Source organism: Bos indicus, chromosome 13 (assembly GCF_029378745.1).
Source record: "Bos indicus isolate NIAB-ARS_2022 breed Sahiwal x Tharparkar chromosome 13, NIAB-ARS_B.indTharparkar_mat_pri_1.0, whole genome shotgun sequence".
Classification (NCBI taxonomy): Eukaryota; Metazoa; Chordata; class Mammalia; order Artiodactyla; family Bovidae; genus Bos; species Bos indicus.
Window position 1 is genome coordinate 42,972,124 of NC_091772.1, and position 16,315 is coordinate 42,988,438.

The 16,315-nt window shown below is 39.0% G+C and overlaps 1 protein-coding gene and 1 pseudogene across 1 annotated transcript in view; both read left to right on the top strand.

Annotated features, from left to right (window-relative positions):
• The window catches only part of GDI2 (GDP dissociation inhibitor 2), a 28,702-nt gene that overhangs the window by 5,368 nt on the left and 7,019 nt on the right, over positions 1-16,315 (top strand). The window contains exons 2-4 of the mRNA XM_019973290.2: positions 4,770-4,877; positions 7,808-7,907; positions 10,431-10,565. Of these exons, the coding sequence (XP_019828849.2) occupies positions 4,770-4,877; positions 7,808-7,907; positions 10,431-10,565 (343 nt within the window). The remainder of the gene's footprint in view (positions 1-4,769; positions 4,878-7,807; positions 7,908-10,430; positions 10,566-16,315) is intronic.
• LOC139186501 (NADH dehydrogenase [ubiquinone] 1 beta subcomplex subunit 1 pseudogene) lies at positions 10,573-16,310 on the top strand (annotated as a pseudogene).

Genomic DNA, 16,315 nt, shown 5'->3' on the forward strand with positions numbered 1-16,315 from the left:
CTGTATATTCTCCTGGTTCGATCCCTGAGTGGGGAAGATCCCCTGGAGAAGGGAAAGGCTACCCACTCCAGTATTCTGGCCTGGAGAATTTCATGGACTGTGTATAGTTCATGGGGTCGCAAAGAGTTGGACACGACTGAGCAACTTTCACGTTCACTTTTCAGGTCACTTTTGGGTGAGTTTGAAATTAAATGTGGAGCATTTTAGTTTTAAAACTGTGTTGGTTAACATCCATTCATATGTGTTTCCTGGTAAAAGTTATCAGTATTCTTGACATAGATGTTGAATGGTCCTGGTTTTCTAGTGTGATAAAAGGAAATTCATTTGGAGTAGTTTCTCTGACTTTGTACTTTGTTATTCTGTATTCACCAGGTGGTAGTAGTGAATTTTAATTTTGAATTGTTAACGTACTGATGCTGCTAAGTCGCTTCAGTCATGTCCGACTCTGTGCGACCCCATAGACGGCAGCCCACGAGCCTCCCCCCGTCCCTGGGATTCTCCAGGCAAGAACACTGGAGTGGTTTGCCATTTCCTTCTCCAATGCATGAAAGTGAAAAGTGAAAGTGAAGTCGCTCAGTCGTGTCCAACTCTTAGCGACCCCATGGACTGCAGCCTCCCAGGCTCCTCCGTCCATGGGATTCTCCAGGCAAGAGGACTGGAGCGGGGTATTAAAGTTTTGGGATCATTAATATATACCCTGTACTCAGATACGATTCATGTTTTATCAGTGAGTTAATGACTTCATGTTGTAAAGTTTGAAGTATCACAGTCGTGCTACTATGTATTCTCTGGGCAGTGTGAAGCAGCCTTTTATTGATAGTTCAGTAGAATCAGTGAACCTGCGAATTTATTAATCAGCTTTTATCGTGTTTGCTCCAAGGCTCTTTAAAGGTAATTAGTATCAGCTCTTTGGACTGTGGAATCTTTATATTATTGGGTCCTTTATTAGGCCTCAGTCTCCGGAGGTTGTTTTAGAGCCATGTTCCAGGGAGTGGGGCATGCTTACTTGCAGTGGAGTGTGAAAAGTTATATATAGAAGCTCTGCAACACTCAAAGTTGCTGCTGTGATCTTGCTTCTGAAAGTTGAACCATGAAGTCTGCTTTTGTCGACTGGAAACATGAGTATTTGGTTTTCCTCTGTTGATGCTATTATCTGTTTCTGAGATTGTAAATATTACATCTACTTTCATATAATACGTTGAATCACATGTTATTGCTTCTTTTGATTTTTAAGCAAGGGACTTGCTTTGGATAATACTGGAGTTAAATTTTACAGTTAAAATACCTTCAGTTCTGTTTATCAAGTTAAAAGTCAATCTGTGGATGAAGATATCTGCAGTACATGTAGCCACTAAAGCATTTAAAAATATCTAGAGTATATAAGGAATTTTTGTATAACAGTAAAAAAGAGCCCATTTTAAAAATGAGCAAATAATATGAATAGACACTTAACACAAGTGTTGGGCAAGATATGAAACAACAGGAACTTTCATGTGTTGTTTGCACAAGTATAAATTGGTAGAACCATTTTGAAAAACTGTTTGGCAGTATTTTTACTCTCCTTGATAAATATCCAACAAGTGCATGCATGTAAGAAAGACACACTGAGAATGTTGATAGAGCATTATTTGTAACAGCCCCAAACTGGAAACTATCCCAGTGTCCATCAGTAGTAGCATGGATGAGTAAGTGTGGCATATCTGTAAGGAGTAGTCATTCAGTAGATTCCTATGACTTTGTTACTGTAGTGTGGTCCATGCTGCAAACCCTGAGAACTTACTAGAAATGCAGAAGGTTAGGCCTCACCCGAGATACATGGATTCAAAGTCTATAGTTTAACATGATCCCTGGGTGTTTGATAATAAAGTTTGAGCAGCACTGCTTTCCTCGGGATTCTTGAAATTGATCCTGGAGCAGGGGTATTAACGTTACCTGGGAGCTGGTGAGAAATGCAGATTCTCAGGCTCCATGAGGACCTGCTGGCTCAGAAGCTCTGTGGGGGTGGGGAGTCTTGCAGTCTTTTAACAAGCGTCAGGGTGATGTGGGTGCAAAGTAAACTTTTAGAATCTACTTCAGATTTACATTTCTAACAAATTCAGGGGTGATGACCAAGCCAGGAGCTCGCTGTGAGATCCTCTGCTGGTGGAGTTAGGCAAACCTGTGTAAGTCCACAAAGTCAGATTGTAGGTTGTCAGGCCCTGTGGTTTTCGACACTACAGTGCTGTTGTGGTACACTGAAAGCAACCGATGTGTAAAGGAATGGCCGCGGGTATAAGGAAGACTTCAGTTATAAATACAGCCTGCAGACTGGATTTGGCTCCTATATTTGGGGACCCCTGCTGTATAGCAAGAGTAAGAAAATTTAGACTGCAAGTAAATCATGGATGTTGACTAAAAGTTGTATACTACAAGATTCCATTTATTCAGAGTTCAGAAACTCTGGAAAAACAAATCTTTGCTCTTAAAAGTCATGAGCGTGGCTGAGGCTGAGAAGTGATTGTGGCTAGAGGTGGCCTACTGGGGTACTCAAAATGTGTTGTTTCTTGATCCAAATATAAAAAGATGCACCCTCCTGGAGTAAAATTTGAACCTGATAGTAACTAATTTAAAATATTTAAAAATATTAAAATGAATAGTACATTATGGAGGAAAATTTGAAATGTGTATGAATTTTTTAAGATAAAGATTTCAGAGTCAGGCTTTTAGGGGGAAGAGATTGTTCCCTCTGTGTGGAGTCTTGGATAAATTTGAGAAGCACTAGGATTTATAAAGTTACAGGGGATTACCTTTGTCCTTTAAAAAAAAAAAAGTTATTATCACCTAAACTCTGGTATAATGGTTTTGAGTGAATGTATATCCCGTCTCTGTTTCTTCTCATTAATTGGATTCTTTCTTAACCTCTCTCCCCATCTTGATTTAATATGTCTCAGTATACTCATTCTTTATTTACCTTTTTTTCTGAGAGTGATCGTTTAATCAATTGGATGGTTCCTGGATGCTTCATTTAGGGCTCTAGTTTTCAAATTCTTGGTCTCAGGATCTACTTCCTCTTAAAAATTGAGGACCCTGATGAGCTTTTGTTTGTAAGAGTATCTCTCAATATTTATGCTATTAGAAATCAGTGCTGAGAAGTTAAAAATTTTTTATTAATTCACTTAAAGGTAACAAAGATAAACTCTATATGTTAATGTGAAAAACAATATTTTGAAGTATAACTGTTTTCTAAAACAAAAAAATGCCTTACCTGCTTCAGCGTTCAGTCTTTCATGGTTTTTGTCTTAGCTAAAGTATATGAAGAAAATTTGGCCTCCCTGGTGGCTCAGTGGTAAAGAATCTGCCTGCAGTGCAGGGAGACACAGGTTCAGTCCCTGTGTCAGGAAGATCCCCTGGAGGAGGGCATGGCAACCCACTTCAGTATTCTTGCTTGGAGAATCCCATGGACAGAGGAGCCTGGTGGGCTATAGTCCGTGGGGTCACAAAGAGTCTGACATGACAGAAGTGCCTTAAGCATTCACACACATGAACAAAATCAGGCTTTAGACAGATGTGTAGTTGGAAGGAGGAGGAGTATTTTAATAGCCTTTCAGATTGTTGTGGCTGTGCTTTGATTTATACCAAAACACAAGTGGCAAGTTTTTTTAAAGATTAATTTGCAATATGAAATTTGAAACCACATCACTGAACATTGTATACTCTATTAGATTAAAATACATTAATCTAGCTTGAACTTTGAATTAGCCCACTGTATGATTTTGTAACATCATTGGTCACTTGGGAAGTACTAGTTTACTAAGTTGCAGATCTTCTGGATTGTTGACACATTTCATTATGCAATATCAAAAACTCATATTTGTTAATGTCACTGACCCTGAAGAAGGGCATGGCAACCCACTCCAGCATTCTTGCCTGGAGAATCCCATGGACAGAGGAGCTTTGTGGGCTACAGTCCGTGGGGTCGCAAAGAGTCAGACACGGCTGAAGTGACTTAGCATGGATGCATGCAGTGTCACTGATGTTGTCTGAAAGGATCTGACGTGCGTGTGGTATGGATATAAGTTTCCTAAAATTCAAATTTTCAATAAAGATTTTTGGCTTTTGTTATTGGCAGCAAACACTATCAGTTAATTTTCCTTGACATTCATTTTTGTGAAAATGTCTGCCCAGTACTTAAGTCTGAGTAAGCATAGTTTGTCAGTCAGTTACTTGTCCAAGTAAAAATGGTGATCCATGAAAAACATAGCTAGTTCAGCTTATGAGTTAGTCACCCAAAAGGCTTTCCTAGACCCAGCATTGCTTTATATATACTTCCCATTTTGCTACACAGGATATTTAAAAGATGGGTGTTTGAGGGTGTTAAGAGAGGTGACTTTTTATGCTTCATCAAGGATAGTTTTAAGTGAAACAGACCTTGTTTTTTTTAAACTATGAGTGTCTTGTGGTGAAGAATATAATGACTAGTGCAGTTGGAGCCACTGCCTTCATTTTATCCACCGTTGCTCTTGCAAATGTAACACAGTGGGAAAAAATGAATAATGTCTTAGTGTTGTTAAGAACATAGTTTTAACCTTGGGACCCAGAGGAGTCCACTGACCACACTTTGAACTCTGGTGGTTTTAGGGGTTTGTCCTTAAAGTTACATCATACATTGCCTGTACAAAAAGCATTAATTACTAAAAGAATGTTTAATGACAGGCTTATTAAAAAAATTGTGTTTGAAACATGCTATAGCACTTTTCCTTCCTTTGAAGATGTTTATGCTTTCCCTGTAGGAATGTATCCTGTCAGGTATAATGTCAGTGAATGGCAAGAAAGTTCTTCACATGGATAGAAACCCGTATTATGGAGGAGAGAGTGCATCTATAACACCGCTGGAAGATGTAAGTACTAGAGGGGATGAAGGTGCCTTTTGTGCTTCGAGTCTTTTCCTTGTGAATCTCTACTTTTTATGAATGGTTTCAGTTCTGTTTTTTTAAATAGATTATCTGTAGCATCTTAATTTTGGGGAGCTCCTCATTTGGGGCTTTTAGAAGAAATGTTTCATAGTCACCTCTGTTGCCATTCGGAGCAGGTACCGGTTGTCCCTTGGAGGTAATAGAGTGTAGACTGGATGGGGTGCTTGGGGGCCACACCAGTGCTGATCACAGCCACTCAAAGATTTTATCCCTGTTTTTTCGGATGGCAAATAGTTTCTGTGGGCTTTCAATCACAGAGATGGGCTGAGAGAACCCAGGTTATATGACTCCAAAGCTTAGTGCCCTTTTATTTTATTGAAATATAGTTGATTTACAATGTTGTGTTAAGTTATGCTGTACAGCAGAGTGATTCAGTTACACATATGTATATATCCATGTGCACACATTCTTTTTCATATTTATTTTTTGGCTGATCCCATGTTGTTGCAAATTTCATTAAATTTCAGCTGAGCTATTTAAAATCCTAAAAGATGATGCTGTTAAAATGCTGCGCTCGGTATGCCAGCAATTTGGAAAACTTAGCAGTGGTTGCGGGACTGGAAAAGGTCAGTTTTCAGTCCAGTCCCAATGAAAGGCAATGACAAAGAATATTCAAACTACTGTATAATTGCCCTCATTTCACATGCTAGCAAGGTAATGCTCAAAATCCTTCAAGCTATGCTTCAATAGTATGAGAATCAAGAGCTGGATTTAGAAAAGGCAGAGAAACCAGAGATCAAATCACAAACATCCATTGGATCATAGAAAAAGCAAGAGAATTCCAGAAAAATATCTATTTCTGCTTCCTTGACTATGCTCAAACCTTTGACTGTGTGCTTTGCAACAAACTGTGGAAAATTCTTAGAGATGGGAATACCAGACCACTTTACCTGCCTCCTGAGAAACCTGTATGCAGGACAAGAAACAACAGTTAGAACTGGACACAGAACAACATTCCAAACTGGGAAAGGAGTACATCAAGGCTGTGTGTTATCACCCGCCTTATTTAACTTATGTGCAGAGTACATCATGCAAAATGTGGGGCTAGATGAAGCACAAGCTGGAATCAAGATTGCTGGGAGAAATATCAATAACCTTAGATACACAGATGACATCACTTTGATGGCAGAGAGAAGAGAGGCCCTAAAGAACCTCTTGATGAAGGTGAAAGAGGAGAATGAAAAAGCTGACTTAATACTCAACATGCAGAAACTGAGGTCATGGCATCTGGTCCTAACTTCATGGCAAACAGATGGGGAAAAAGTGGAAATAATGACAGATTTTATTTTCTTGAGCTCCAAAATCACTGGGGACAGTGACTGCAGCCACAAAATTAAGATACTTGCTCCTTGGAAGAAAAGCTATGATGAACCTAGACAGCATATTAAAATCAGAGCCATCACTTTGCTGATAAAGGACCTTATAGTCAAAGCTATGGTTTTTCCAGTAGTCATGTATGGATGTGAGAGTTGGACTATAAAGAAGGCTGAGTACCAAAGAATTGATGCTTTTTGAATTGTGATGCTAGAGAGTCCTTTGGACAGCAGGGAGATCAAACCAGTAATCCTAAAGGAAATCTGAAAGAACGGATGCTGAAGCTGAAGCTCCTGATGAAGCCACTTTGGCCACCTGATGAAGAGCTGGCTCGTTGGAAAAGACCCTGATGCTGGAAAAGATGGAGGGCAAGAGCAGAAGCGGGTGGCAGAATATGAGATGGTTCAGTAGCATCCCTTACTCATTGGACATGAGTTTGAGCAAACTCTGGGAGATAGTGAAGAACAGGGAAGCCTGGCTTACTGCAGTTCATAGGGTTGCAGAGTCAGATATGACTTAAGGACTGAACAATTAACAACAACATTTTTTATGGCTGCATAATACTCCATCATGTATATGTAAAGCATCTTCTTTATCCTTTCCTCTGTCGATGGACATTTGTTTCCATGTCCTGGCTATTGTAAGTCATGGTATAAGGAACTTTGGGGTGAATGTATTCTTTCTAACCGCGTTTTTCTATGCTTCAATAGTATGAGAATCTAGAACTTCAGATGTACAAGCTGTATTTAGAAAGGGCAGGAATGGGATTGCTGAACCTTATGGTAGTTATTTTTAGTTTTTTAAGGAACTTCCATACTGTTCTCCATAGTGGCCTTACCAATTTACATTCCTCCCAGCAGTGTAGGAGGAATCCCTTTTCTCCACACCCTCTCCAGCATTTATTGTTTGTAGACTTACTGATAATGGCCATTCTGACCAGTGTGAGATGATACCTCATGCAGTTTTGATTTGCATTTCTCTGGTTGTTGAACATCTTATCATGTGCATTTTGGCCATCTGTATGTTTTTGGAGAAATGTCTGTTCTTATCCTCTGTCCATTTTTTGATTGAGTTGTCCTCTTTTGTAATACATGTGAGAACTTGGGTACCCCCCGCGGCCCTCACTTGGGGTTTTTATTGAATGAATATATACAAACTTTGTTTATTTTGTTCCACCTTAGCAATAGGATTCATGAGTTTGAGTGAATATTAAATTTTAAGTTGCAAGCTGCTTTTTATCTAGAGTCTCAAACTTTGCAGAATTAGTACTTCAGTAACAGTTTGTTCTGCATTCTTGCTAGTAAAGAGCAGACACACACCACCTCTGCGATGTTTATTTTACCATTTATTAGTTTAGTAATGTATTTAATTTGTGGATGTGTTAGAATATTGCAAAGTGGCCTGAGTAAAAATGAAATGCCCTTGTTGTCCTTTACCTCATGTTGGTGGTATTTTGCTATATCAGAATCACTTCATCAAAAGTAGTTGCATAATGAAAGTTAAATTTTGTCACATTATGGGTGTTTTTGTTTTGGTTTTAGTTATACAAAAGATTTAAGATACCCGGAGCTCCACCAGCATCCATGGGCAGAGGAAGAGACTGGAATGTTGACTTAATCCCCAAGTTCCTTATGGCAAATGGTAAAGAATTCCAACTTAACTTTGTAACAGGACATTGACTCCGATTTGAAAGTAGAAAGTAGTCGTTGACTCTTAATAGAGTATTATGCCGAGTAGGTGGAAGTGGATTTTGTTGAATGGAACAGTATGGTGAGTAATAGGGTCCGTTAAAGGCTTCAAGGGTCAGTACGTTAAGAATGGAGGGAGGAGGCACTGACTTATCAGTAATTTGTTTTGGAGAAACAAAATTATGCTCTGGCGGCATACACGTCAAAATTGTGTTTGTAACAGACTTCCTCTTGATACTTGGTGACAATCTTAGATAACTGGGCCTTCAGAAACATCCATTTTAATATTTTTCTAGTTTGTAGGCTTTCACTGTTATTTTTTCATTTTGATTGTTGATATTTTCAATTAGAGCAGCTAAGTATCTATAAATTGCTGTGATTTTAGCATCTTTTTCTACGAGCTTGAAAAACTAAATTGTAGTCTGTGTCCCGTGAAAATGTTTGCGCCACCCCTTCCCCCTTGGAATTTGTGTTCTATAGTTTGTTTCAGTGGGAAGATCTTATTTGAATTTAATCCTGGATTTAAATAAGTGAATTTTCTTGAGGTTAATTGTAAATACAAAAAGTTTATTACTTAAATAATTAAAATTAGAAAACACAGATGAGCAGAAAGGAAATAAAATTTGCATAACCAAAATCTTATCATCTTGAAACATGGTTAATATTTTGGTGTATAATCTACCAGTCCCCCCCCCCCCCCCCCCCCACCTCCCAGGTAACATCTTTTTCAATCATTATACTGTGAATGTTTGAGAGAGAGGGAGGGAGGGAGGGAGGGATGGAAGTGGGGTGGGGTGGGGTGGTGGAAGAGATAAGTCTCATTGTCCACTCCAGGAAGTACAGCATGGGGATTCAGGCAGGGCTCTTTAAGACATTTCCTTTATATTGCCAGATTTTACTTTCGCCGGTAAACTGTGCCGCTTCCCCAATACCTTTACCATGCCCAGATATGATTCATTTTAGGTTTTGTGAATTTTGTCATACTAAAAGATGGAATAATGGAATTTTAATATATATCTGCTTACTGGAGGGTGAAATTTCTAGTTCATTGGCTTTCATGCCCTTTATTGCTTTCTGCTTTTAACATTTTTCTGTAGACATTTTTGTGTTTTTCTTTATTAATGTAAAATAGCTCATTATAAAGGCTGTTAAATGCCCTTTTAAAGTATGTTGAAAGTATCTTCAGAAAAGGCAGTGGCATCCCACTACAGTACTCTTGCCTGGAAAATCCCCTGGATGGAGGAGCCTGGTAGGCTGCAGTCCATGGGGTCACGAAGAGCTGGACATGATTGAGCGACTTCACTTTCACTTTTCGCTTTCATGCATTAGAGAAGGAAATGGCAACCCACTCCAGTGTTCTTGCCTGGAGAATCCCAGGGACGGGGGAGCCTGGTAGGCTGCCTTCTATGGGGTTGCACAGAGTCGGACACGACTGAAGCGATTTAGCAGAAGCAGCAGAAAGTATCTTTTCCAGTTTGTCATTGGCCTTACATGTAATTCTTGTGTTTTATTTCTGTACAAAAGCGTTTAGTTTTCATGAAGTCATTGGTTGATCATTCTGTTACTGGTTTTGATTTGAAAGGCTATCTTTAAAATTTCAAATTCTGATAGCTACTTCTAATGGTATTATGGTTTCTTTTTTCCACTGTAGAAATAAGTTCATCTATTTTACCGAATGAATAAATTTATTTTATTACCCCGTTATTTGAGAAGTAGGGATAGAAATTTATTTTCAAATTGATCAGTTGTCCCTCAGCATCATAATATCTTTTCTACTCTGATTAGGAAACTGTCATCATATATTAAATTCTTATATGTGTGTCTCTGTTTTATACTGATTTATGGACTAATTAATTTACAGTATATTGAAATATCTGACTGCATAAAGGTTTCCTCATTACTTTTTTATTCTAAAAAAAGTTTTTTGGATTGTCCTTATATGTTTATCCTTTCAAATAAGTTTTAAAATAATTTTGTTTGGTTTCTCAAAGAAGTTTACTACTTCTAGTATACTAAAATTTCTTTTGGTTTATCCTAGATTTTTCTTGATCCAAAACTAGTGTTCATTTTAATAAATATAAATTGACTTAGAAACTGAAAAACACAAATTCCTGGAATACTTTGCCTGAGTTGCCTCTCTTTAATATGCAGTAGGAACCTTATAGAAACCCAGACCTATTTGTAATAGTACTGTAATTCTAAACCTCATACTTCTAATAATTATTGTATAATTTTTACAAAAGCGAGTTGATAAAGTTATTCACCTTGAAGTTGTAACATTTGAAAAAAAGGCTAAATTTGCCAAACAATACGTCTGCATTCTGATTGTCCTATTAGAAATGGCTTTGAGGACTTTTGTAGGAGCTAATGGATGATGCGAAGAAAAAATTGGAAAGCCATTAGTATCAGTAAACTACTTCTAACTTTTGAAAGTAGTAAGATGTAAGTAACAGTTTGAATTATGTGACTCCTACAGGTCAGCTGGTTAAGATGCTGCTTTTTACGGAGGTTACTCGCTATCTGGATTTCAAAGTGACTGAAGGGAGCTTTGTTTATAAGGGAGGAAAGATCTACAAGGTTCCTTCCACTGAAGCAGAAGCCCTGGCATCTAGTAAGTAATTTTATATTCACAGAATATTAAAACTTTATAGTGGAAAGGGATCTTAGGGATAAAATTCAAAGTCCCCTGCATTGGCCATGCCCCCACTCACCCCCTCAACATAGTCATTGGATGTCTGTTATGTGCCAGATGTTATTCTCGGCAGTTGACAATATGTCCGTAAACAAGATGTTCAAAAGTGCCTCCCCCTCTGACGCCTCGGAGAGCTTTTATCTGGGAGCTTGTTGCTGGTGAAGCTGGGCCTTCCTGGGTCTAGTGTCTCTTTTCAGATGAATAATTCAGATGCATTGCTGTTTCGTGGAGTTTCCCGTGTGCTAGGTTCTGTGGGAGACGCTTCACATTCTTACTGAATTGCGAAGCCTTCGTGAGGTAGGGTTTCCAGTTTATAGGTGAGAAACCTCAGGCCTGAAATGACGTAGGAAGTGAGAGGCACGAAGGCACAGGAACCCTGGTAGGCTGCTGCAGAGCCCGTGAGCTGATCGCCGTCTGCGCTGACTGCCAGTGCCTCTGTCCCGCCTGCTGTCCTGGGGCCATGTCCGGTCCCTGGTACTGTGCCCACTCTCCAGCATCTCTGTTCCTAGGAGTTCCCAATGAGGATGGAGTGATTTTATTCCGAGTTAACGTCTTCTGTTCTGAGTCTTACTAAATAGCAAACACCCCTAGAAAGGACCTTCCTTCCTTTTAAGGTGATTTTGTTGCCATGAGGAATGAGCAGTTTGAGGAAGGATCAGTGTGTATAACTGAAGGCAGATAAATTTTCTAAGTGCTCTAGGAGTTCAGAGGAGGGAAAGGTTTGATTTTGGAGAACAGGAAAAGTGCCAGTTAATTCTCCAGGAATTTTTTTGGCAGTTCCTCTAACTCCATTTATTTACTTCTTACTATTAGGGGAGAAAATATTGGGCCTTAAGTGTTGAAAGACACTGTAGTTAGAAAGTAGAAACTAGCACTAAGGATAGGGGCTGGATTGGGAGTGACAGGTGGTGGGGAAGCAGCAGCTCCTGCTTGAGTGGACGGAGTCCTTGCTGTGAGCCTGGGTTGGAAATCAGTCTTGTCAGTGATGTGCATCTGATGTAAATAAAGTGTCCTCATAGAAATCAGAGTCCAAGAGTTTGAAAATTCTTTTAAACACCGTTTGTGGTACGATTTTTTTATTTAAAAGTTTTACACTCTCTTGAGCCTCTTAACCTATATTAATAGCTTCAACCACCTCCTTAGTTTAAAAAAAGTTGAAGGATTTAACCTTTTGAGTTTTATTTTTCCCTTTTGACTTAATATTTTCAAATATGTAAAACAATTACATGACTTGAAAGTCAAAGTTATATTAAAAGATATATTTAGAGTCTTGTTCTTACCTTTGCCATTCCATTCTTTCCACTTTGTTAGGTGGTCATTTTTACTTATTTCTGACTTATCCTCATGTTTCTTTTTTTTTTTTTTTCCCCTCATGTTTCTTTTTATAAAAATAAGCAAATGGGTCCGGAGGCCACTGCTTCCTCCAGCGCAAGTGGCTGCGCTCGCCGCTGTCCTTGGTCGTGGGGTCGTTGTTGGCTCCGAGGCCGCAGCATTCATGATGGACTTACTTCAGGTTGTGCGTGACCACTGGGTACATGTACTTGTCCCTGTGGGATTTGTCTTGGATATGATCTGGATAGGAAGAATGATGAAAAGCTAACTGCCTTCTGGAACAAGAGTCTGTTATATAAAAGGGAATTGAAACCTAATGAAGAAGTCACCTGGAAGTAATGGCTACAGCTGAATTACAGAATGTTCACGTTTTTTAAATTATAAGAGAAATAACACTCATTATTTAATTTGAAAAAAAATTAAAAAAAAAAGCAAATGTATTTAATCTATATATTTTTAAGGTTAGATTTATTGAGGTTTAATTTACATACAAGTAGGATTTACCTGTTTTAACATACATTATTATGAATATTTGCTAAATTGCTGCCTTATTGTCAACTGTTTGTACTGATGGGTAGGATTTTGAAGGTGGAATGACAGGCAGGACAGTTCAGGGCAGGATGAATAAACAGGATTGGAAATGTGTAGAGGGTGGGAAGTTCAAGAGAAAGATAAAACCATTGTTTTATACTTAAATAATAGCTAACATTATGTACAGGCACTTGTGCACAATTATTTGTGTGTATTGTCTAAGTTGATTGTACATAGCCTTTCACGACAGCCCTCTGAGATGTGCTCTTCTTGGCATGTACATGAGGGAACACTGAGGTATACAGGTGTGAAAGAGCCCATGAATCTCATAGCTCATGACTAGTGAGAATAGTTTGAAGCCACATTTGTCTGACTCAAGAACCCCACACTTAACCACTGAACTATGTAGTATGTAAATATATAGCTTCTCAGATACTTTAACAGCTGCCACTCAGCCTCTAATTCTCTTTTTCCTCTGTGTTGCGCCCCATGGACTGTACGACCCCATGGACTGTAGCACGCCAGGCTCCTCTGTCCATGGAATTCTCCAGGCCAGAATACTGGAGTAGGTAGCCATGTCCTTTTCCAGGGGATCTTCTGATCCAGGGATTGAACCTAGGTCTCCCACATTGCAGGCAGATTCTTTACCATCTAAGCCACCAGGGAAGTCCATGTAGTATATAAATATATAGTTCCTCAGATATTTTAATGACTGGCACACACCCTCGAATTCTTTTTTTCTCTGTGCTGCACATTTCCAGTGCCTGTGGTTGTTTCTCATATAATGTGTTGTCTAGGTCTCTTGGCCACTTTTCTTTGAAAATTCTGACTTGCCAAGATTACCATAGATAAGATAGAATTGAGCCAGACCAGACCTGATGCTTCAAATGTTGTATGCCGACTCAGTTTCAGTGGAACTTTTACTTTCCTTGGCCAATATATTTTTATTAACATAGCCTAAGTGGAGATAATGGAGGACGAGGAGTCTCGCGTGCTGTAGTCCATGGGGTTGCAGAGAGTCAGGCAGGATTGAGCGACTGAACAACAACAAGAAGCCTAAGTTTTTGTTGGGTTTTTAAGGAGCTGTATATAATGTTGGTTCTTGTGGTAGGTCATAATGCCAACTAAAACCTCAAGGTTTCAATAAGTATTTGTTCATTGGTCAAATGTTATTTTAGTCAAGTAAACGAGAAAGATATTTGGCCTCTAGAGTAATGTTGAACACAGATACTTAGAAAAGTTTGAGACATTTTCCTGAATAGCTTTGAAATGTGCCCAGCAAAACCTTGTGTCCTCAGTTGAATCTTTAGCTTGCTTGTTCTCACTCTTCTGCTGTGAGGCATCTGTTTGTCGGGGGCACCTTTGACAGCACAGAGCCGAGTGACCGGGGGCTCCTGGTGGTGGTAGGTATGCCCGCTGCGGGGCCAGCTGCAACCTGGGGTGAGGCTGTTGAGGTCCACCATTGGAACGCCGCATCGCATGCCGTGTCTCTGCTTTTCCTGTGACATTCCTTCTGCTTCATTTCTTAATTCTCTTGTCAAATCTTACACCTGTTAATTGGAATGCTTTTTCCTTTTCTCCTCCTGAAACTGCTCTAGATTTTTGTAGCTTTTGTCTTGACACAAGTGTCTGTTTTGGCAAATAAATCTCAATGTGCAAGTGCATGAAAGAAGGTAAAGCTATTTGAAATGAAGTGAAGGCACAACAACTCAATGGACTAAGTGTGAAAAAGAGTTTTTGTAGTCCCTTTATCATATACTTTGAGTATTTTCTTTGTATATTGTGTGTCCAGTATATGAATGTCAACTTCTTTTATATTCACTCCCATTGGATATTAATTATTTGGAGTGGATATTTATCGGGCACTTGTTACATGGCGGGGACCCATCTAAGAAGGTCTGGGGTAGGGAGGGGGCAGCAGAGGAGAAAAAAGTAAACAAGTGCTTTTCCTGTTTGTGCTTCCATTAGTGGGAGGCTGGCTGTGCATGATAAGGAGAAGCATTTCAGCTGGTAATATAATCGGATATAAAAGCGTATCAGATGGTGGTGGAGATGAAAGGAGAGGGTGTGGGCGGGGCTGCTGTTTTAAATAGGGTGACCAGTAAAGGTGTCGTCATATAGAAGTAGCTGTTATAAAAATTATACTGTAGAAAATAGTACATGAATCTTTTAAATTACGACCTTTTCAGAGCCTCAGGTCTCTCAGATGTTGGTGATCACACAGGGATTTGGTTCTGACATAAGGACTGGAGGAGCAGCTTAGAGAGGCTCCTTTGTGTTGGGAGAGGCTCCTGTCAGTCTCAAGGCTTGGAGGAGGCAGGGAGAGGAATCAAGAGGAAAGAAGAGAAAAGAAAAGAATGGGGAACTGAAGGAAACAGTAGATTTTCATTTTTATTTTAAAAGATGCTATGTGGTAACTCCACAGTGAGCTATTGGTAAGAGCTCTAGGTTCCAACAGACGCGTCCACCAGAGTGACTCCTGAGTTGTAAGTGTGTTGGCGTGGTGACTTGTGTTTTCTTTGGCTCTCACACCTTCCCCTGATGGCTATACTTGTGTCTTAAGTAGCATAATAGAATATTTCTTTTTAGCTTTATGCTTTTTATTGTGTATGCATTCTGTCCACTTTTTTTTAATTTAAAAGCTAAGTTATATAAGTATTGATTAAAAAGGTTAAATGTAGTCAGGTGTCATGAATCGTCTCATGATCATTTTAATTTTCAATTTTGTTGATTTCAACTGTTGTCTTGGGGGGAAAATGTTTAAAGTATCAAAATATTCAACCGTCAGTGGATATAAAAGAAATGGTTAAGAATTTTTATGTAAAGCTCCAGTTGTTTTTTTTAAGCAGCTGTATGGTTTAAGAAAGGGGCAGCAGGAGAGGGACCCAGGAAACTTTGTTCTGTTTTGACCTTGTCTTTCTACCAGCTGTTCACAGCAGTGGGAATCCTGACTGGCAGGAGGAGCTGAAAGCTTCTTTCATGGTGGTTCATAGCTTTCTCCTCACCTCTTTTTTAGTGTAAAAAGCAGTGAGCTGCCTATCTATCTAGGACTTCATTAAAGTGACTGGAAGCGTAACCAGCATCTAAATTTCTTTGAGGACACTTTGTTCTTGGTATCTAAGCTGCTTTTCCATTAAATGCCAGAGTGTATCTTAGCATACAGAAAAAGAAAAAAATGAGCATTTTGAATTTTAGGCAGTTGGAATACAGATCAGAGTTGTGGAAAGAACATTCAGATAGATGCCTTCATGAGTAATAGTTTTTCACAGTTGTATTTGTACCTAATATAATTAAAGTTGTTATATTTAATTAATTATTGGTTATAATTACTTGTAATTGTATTGTAGAATTGAAGACTTAATAGCTGATCTGTTGTAATTATGGGAAGCCCAGTTGTCTCAGTGGTAGAGTCCACCCACCAATGTAGGAGACTCTAGTTCTATCCCTGGGTCGGGAAGATTCCCTAGAGGAGGAAATGGCTACCCACTCCATATTCTTTCCTGAAGAATCCCATGGACAGAGGAGCCCAGGGGGCTACAGTCACTGGGGTCACAAAAGAGTCGGACAGTTTAGGGACTACATAATTATGACAGTGTATTTCATAGTGTTACGAAACTGTCAGTTTATATTAAAGAAATGGTTAAGAAAGAAAGAAAGTTCATTTATTTTAAAACTCCTGTATTTTAAATTGCACATTGCATTGTAAGAGCCTAAGATAGCAACATGGGATATTTAGACTTTGCTCTCACACTTACTTTTCTTCAGTGTCCTTTTGTGAGTGTGTCTTTTTGAAAATTTCTTTTTTA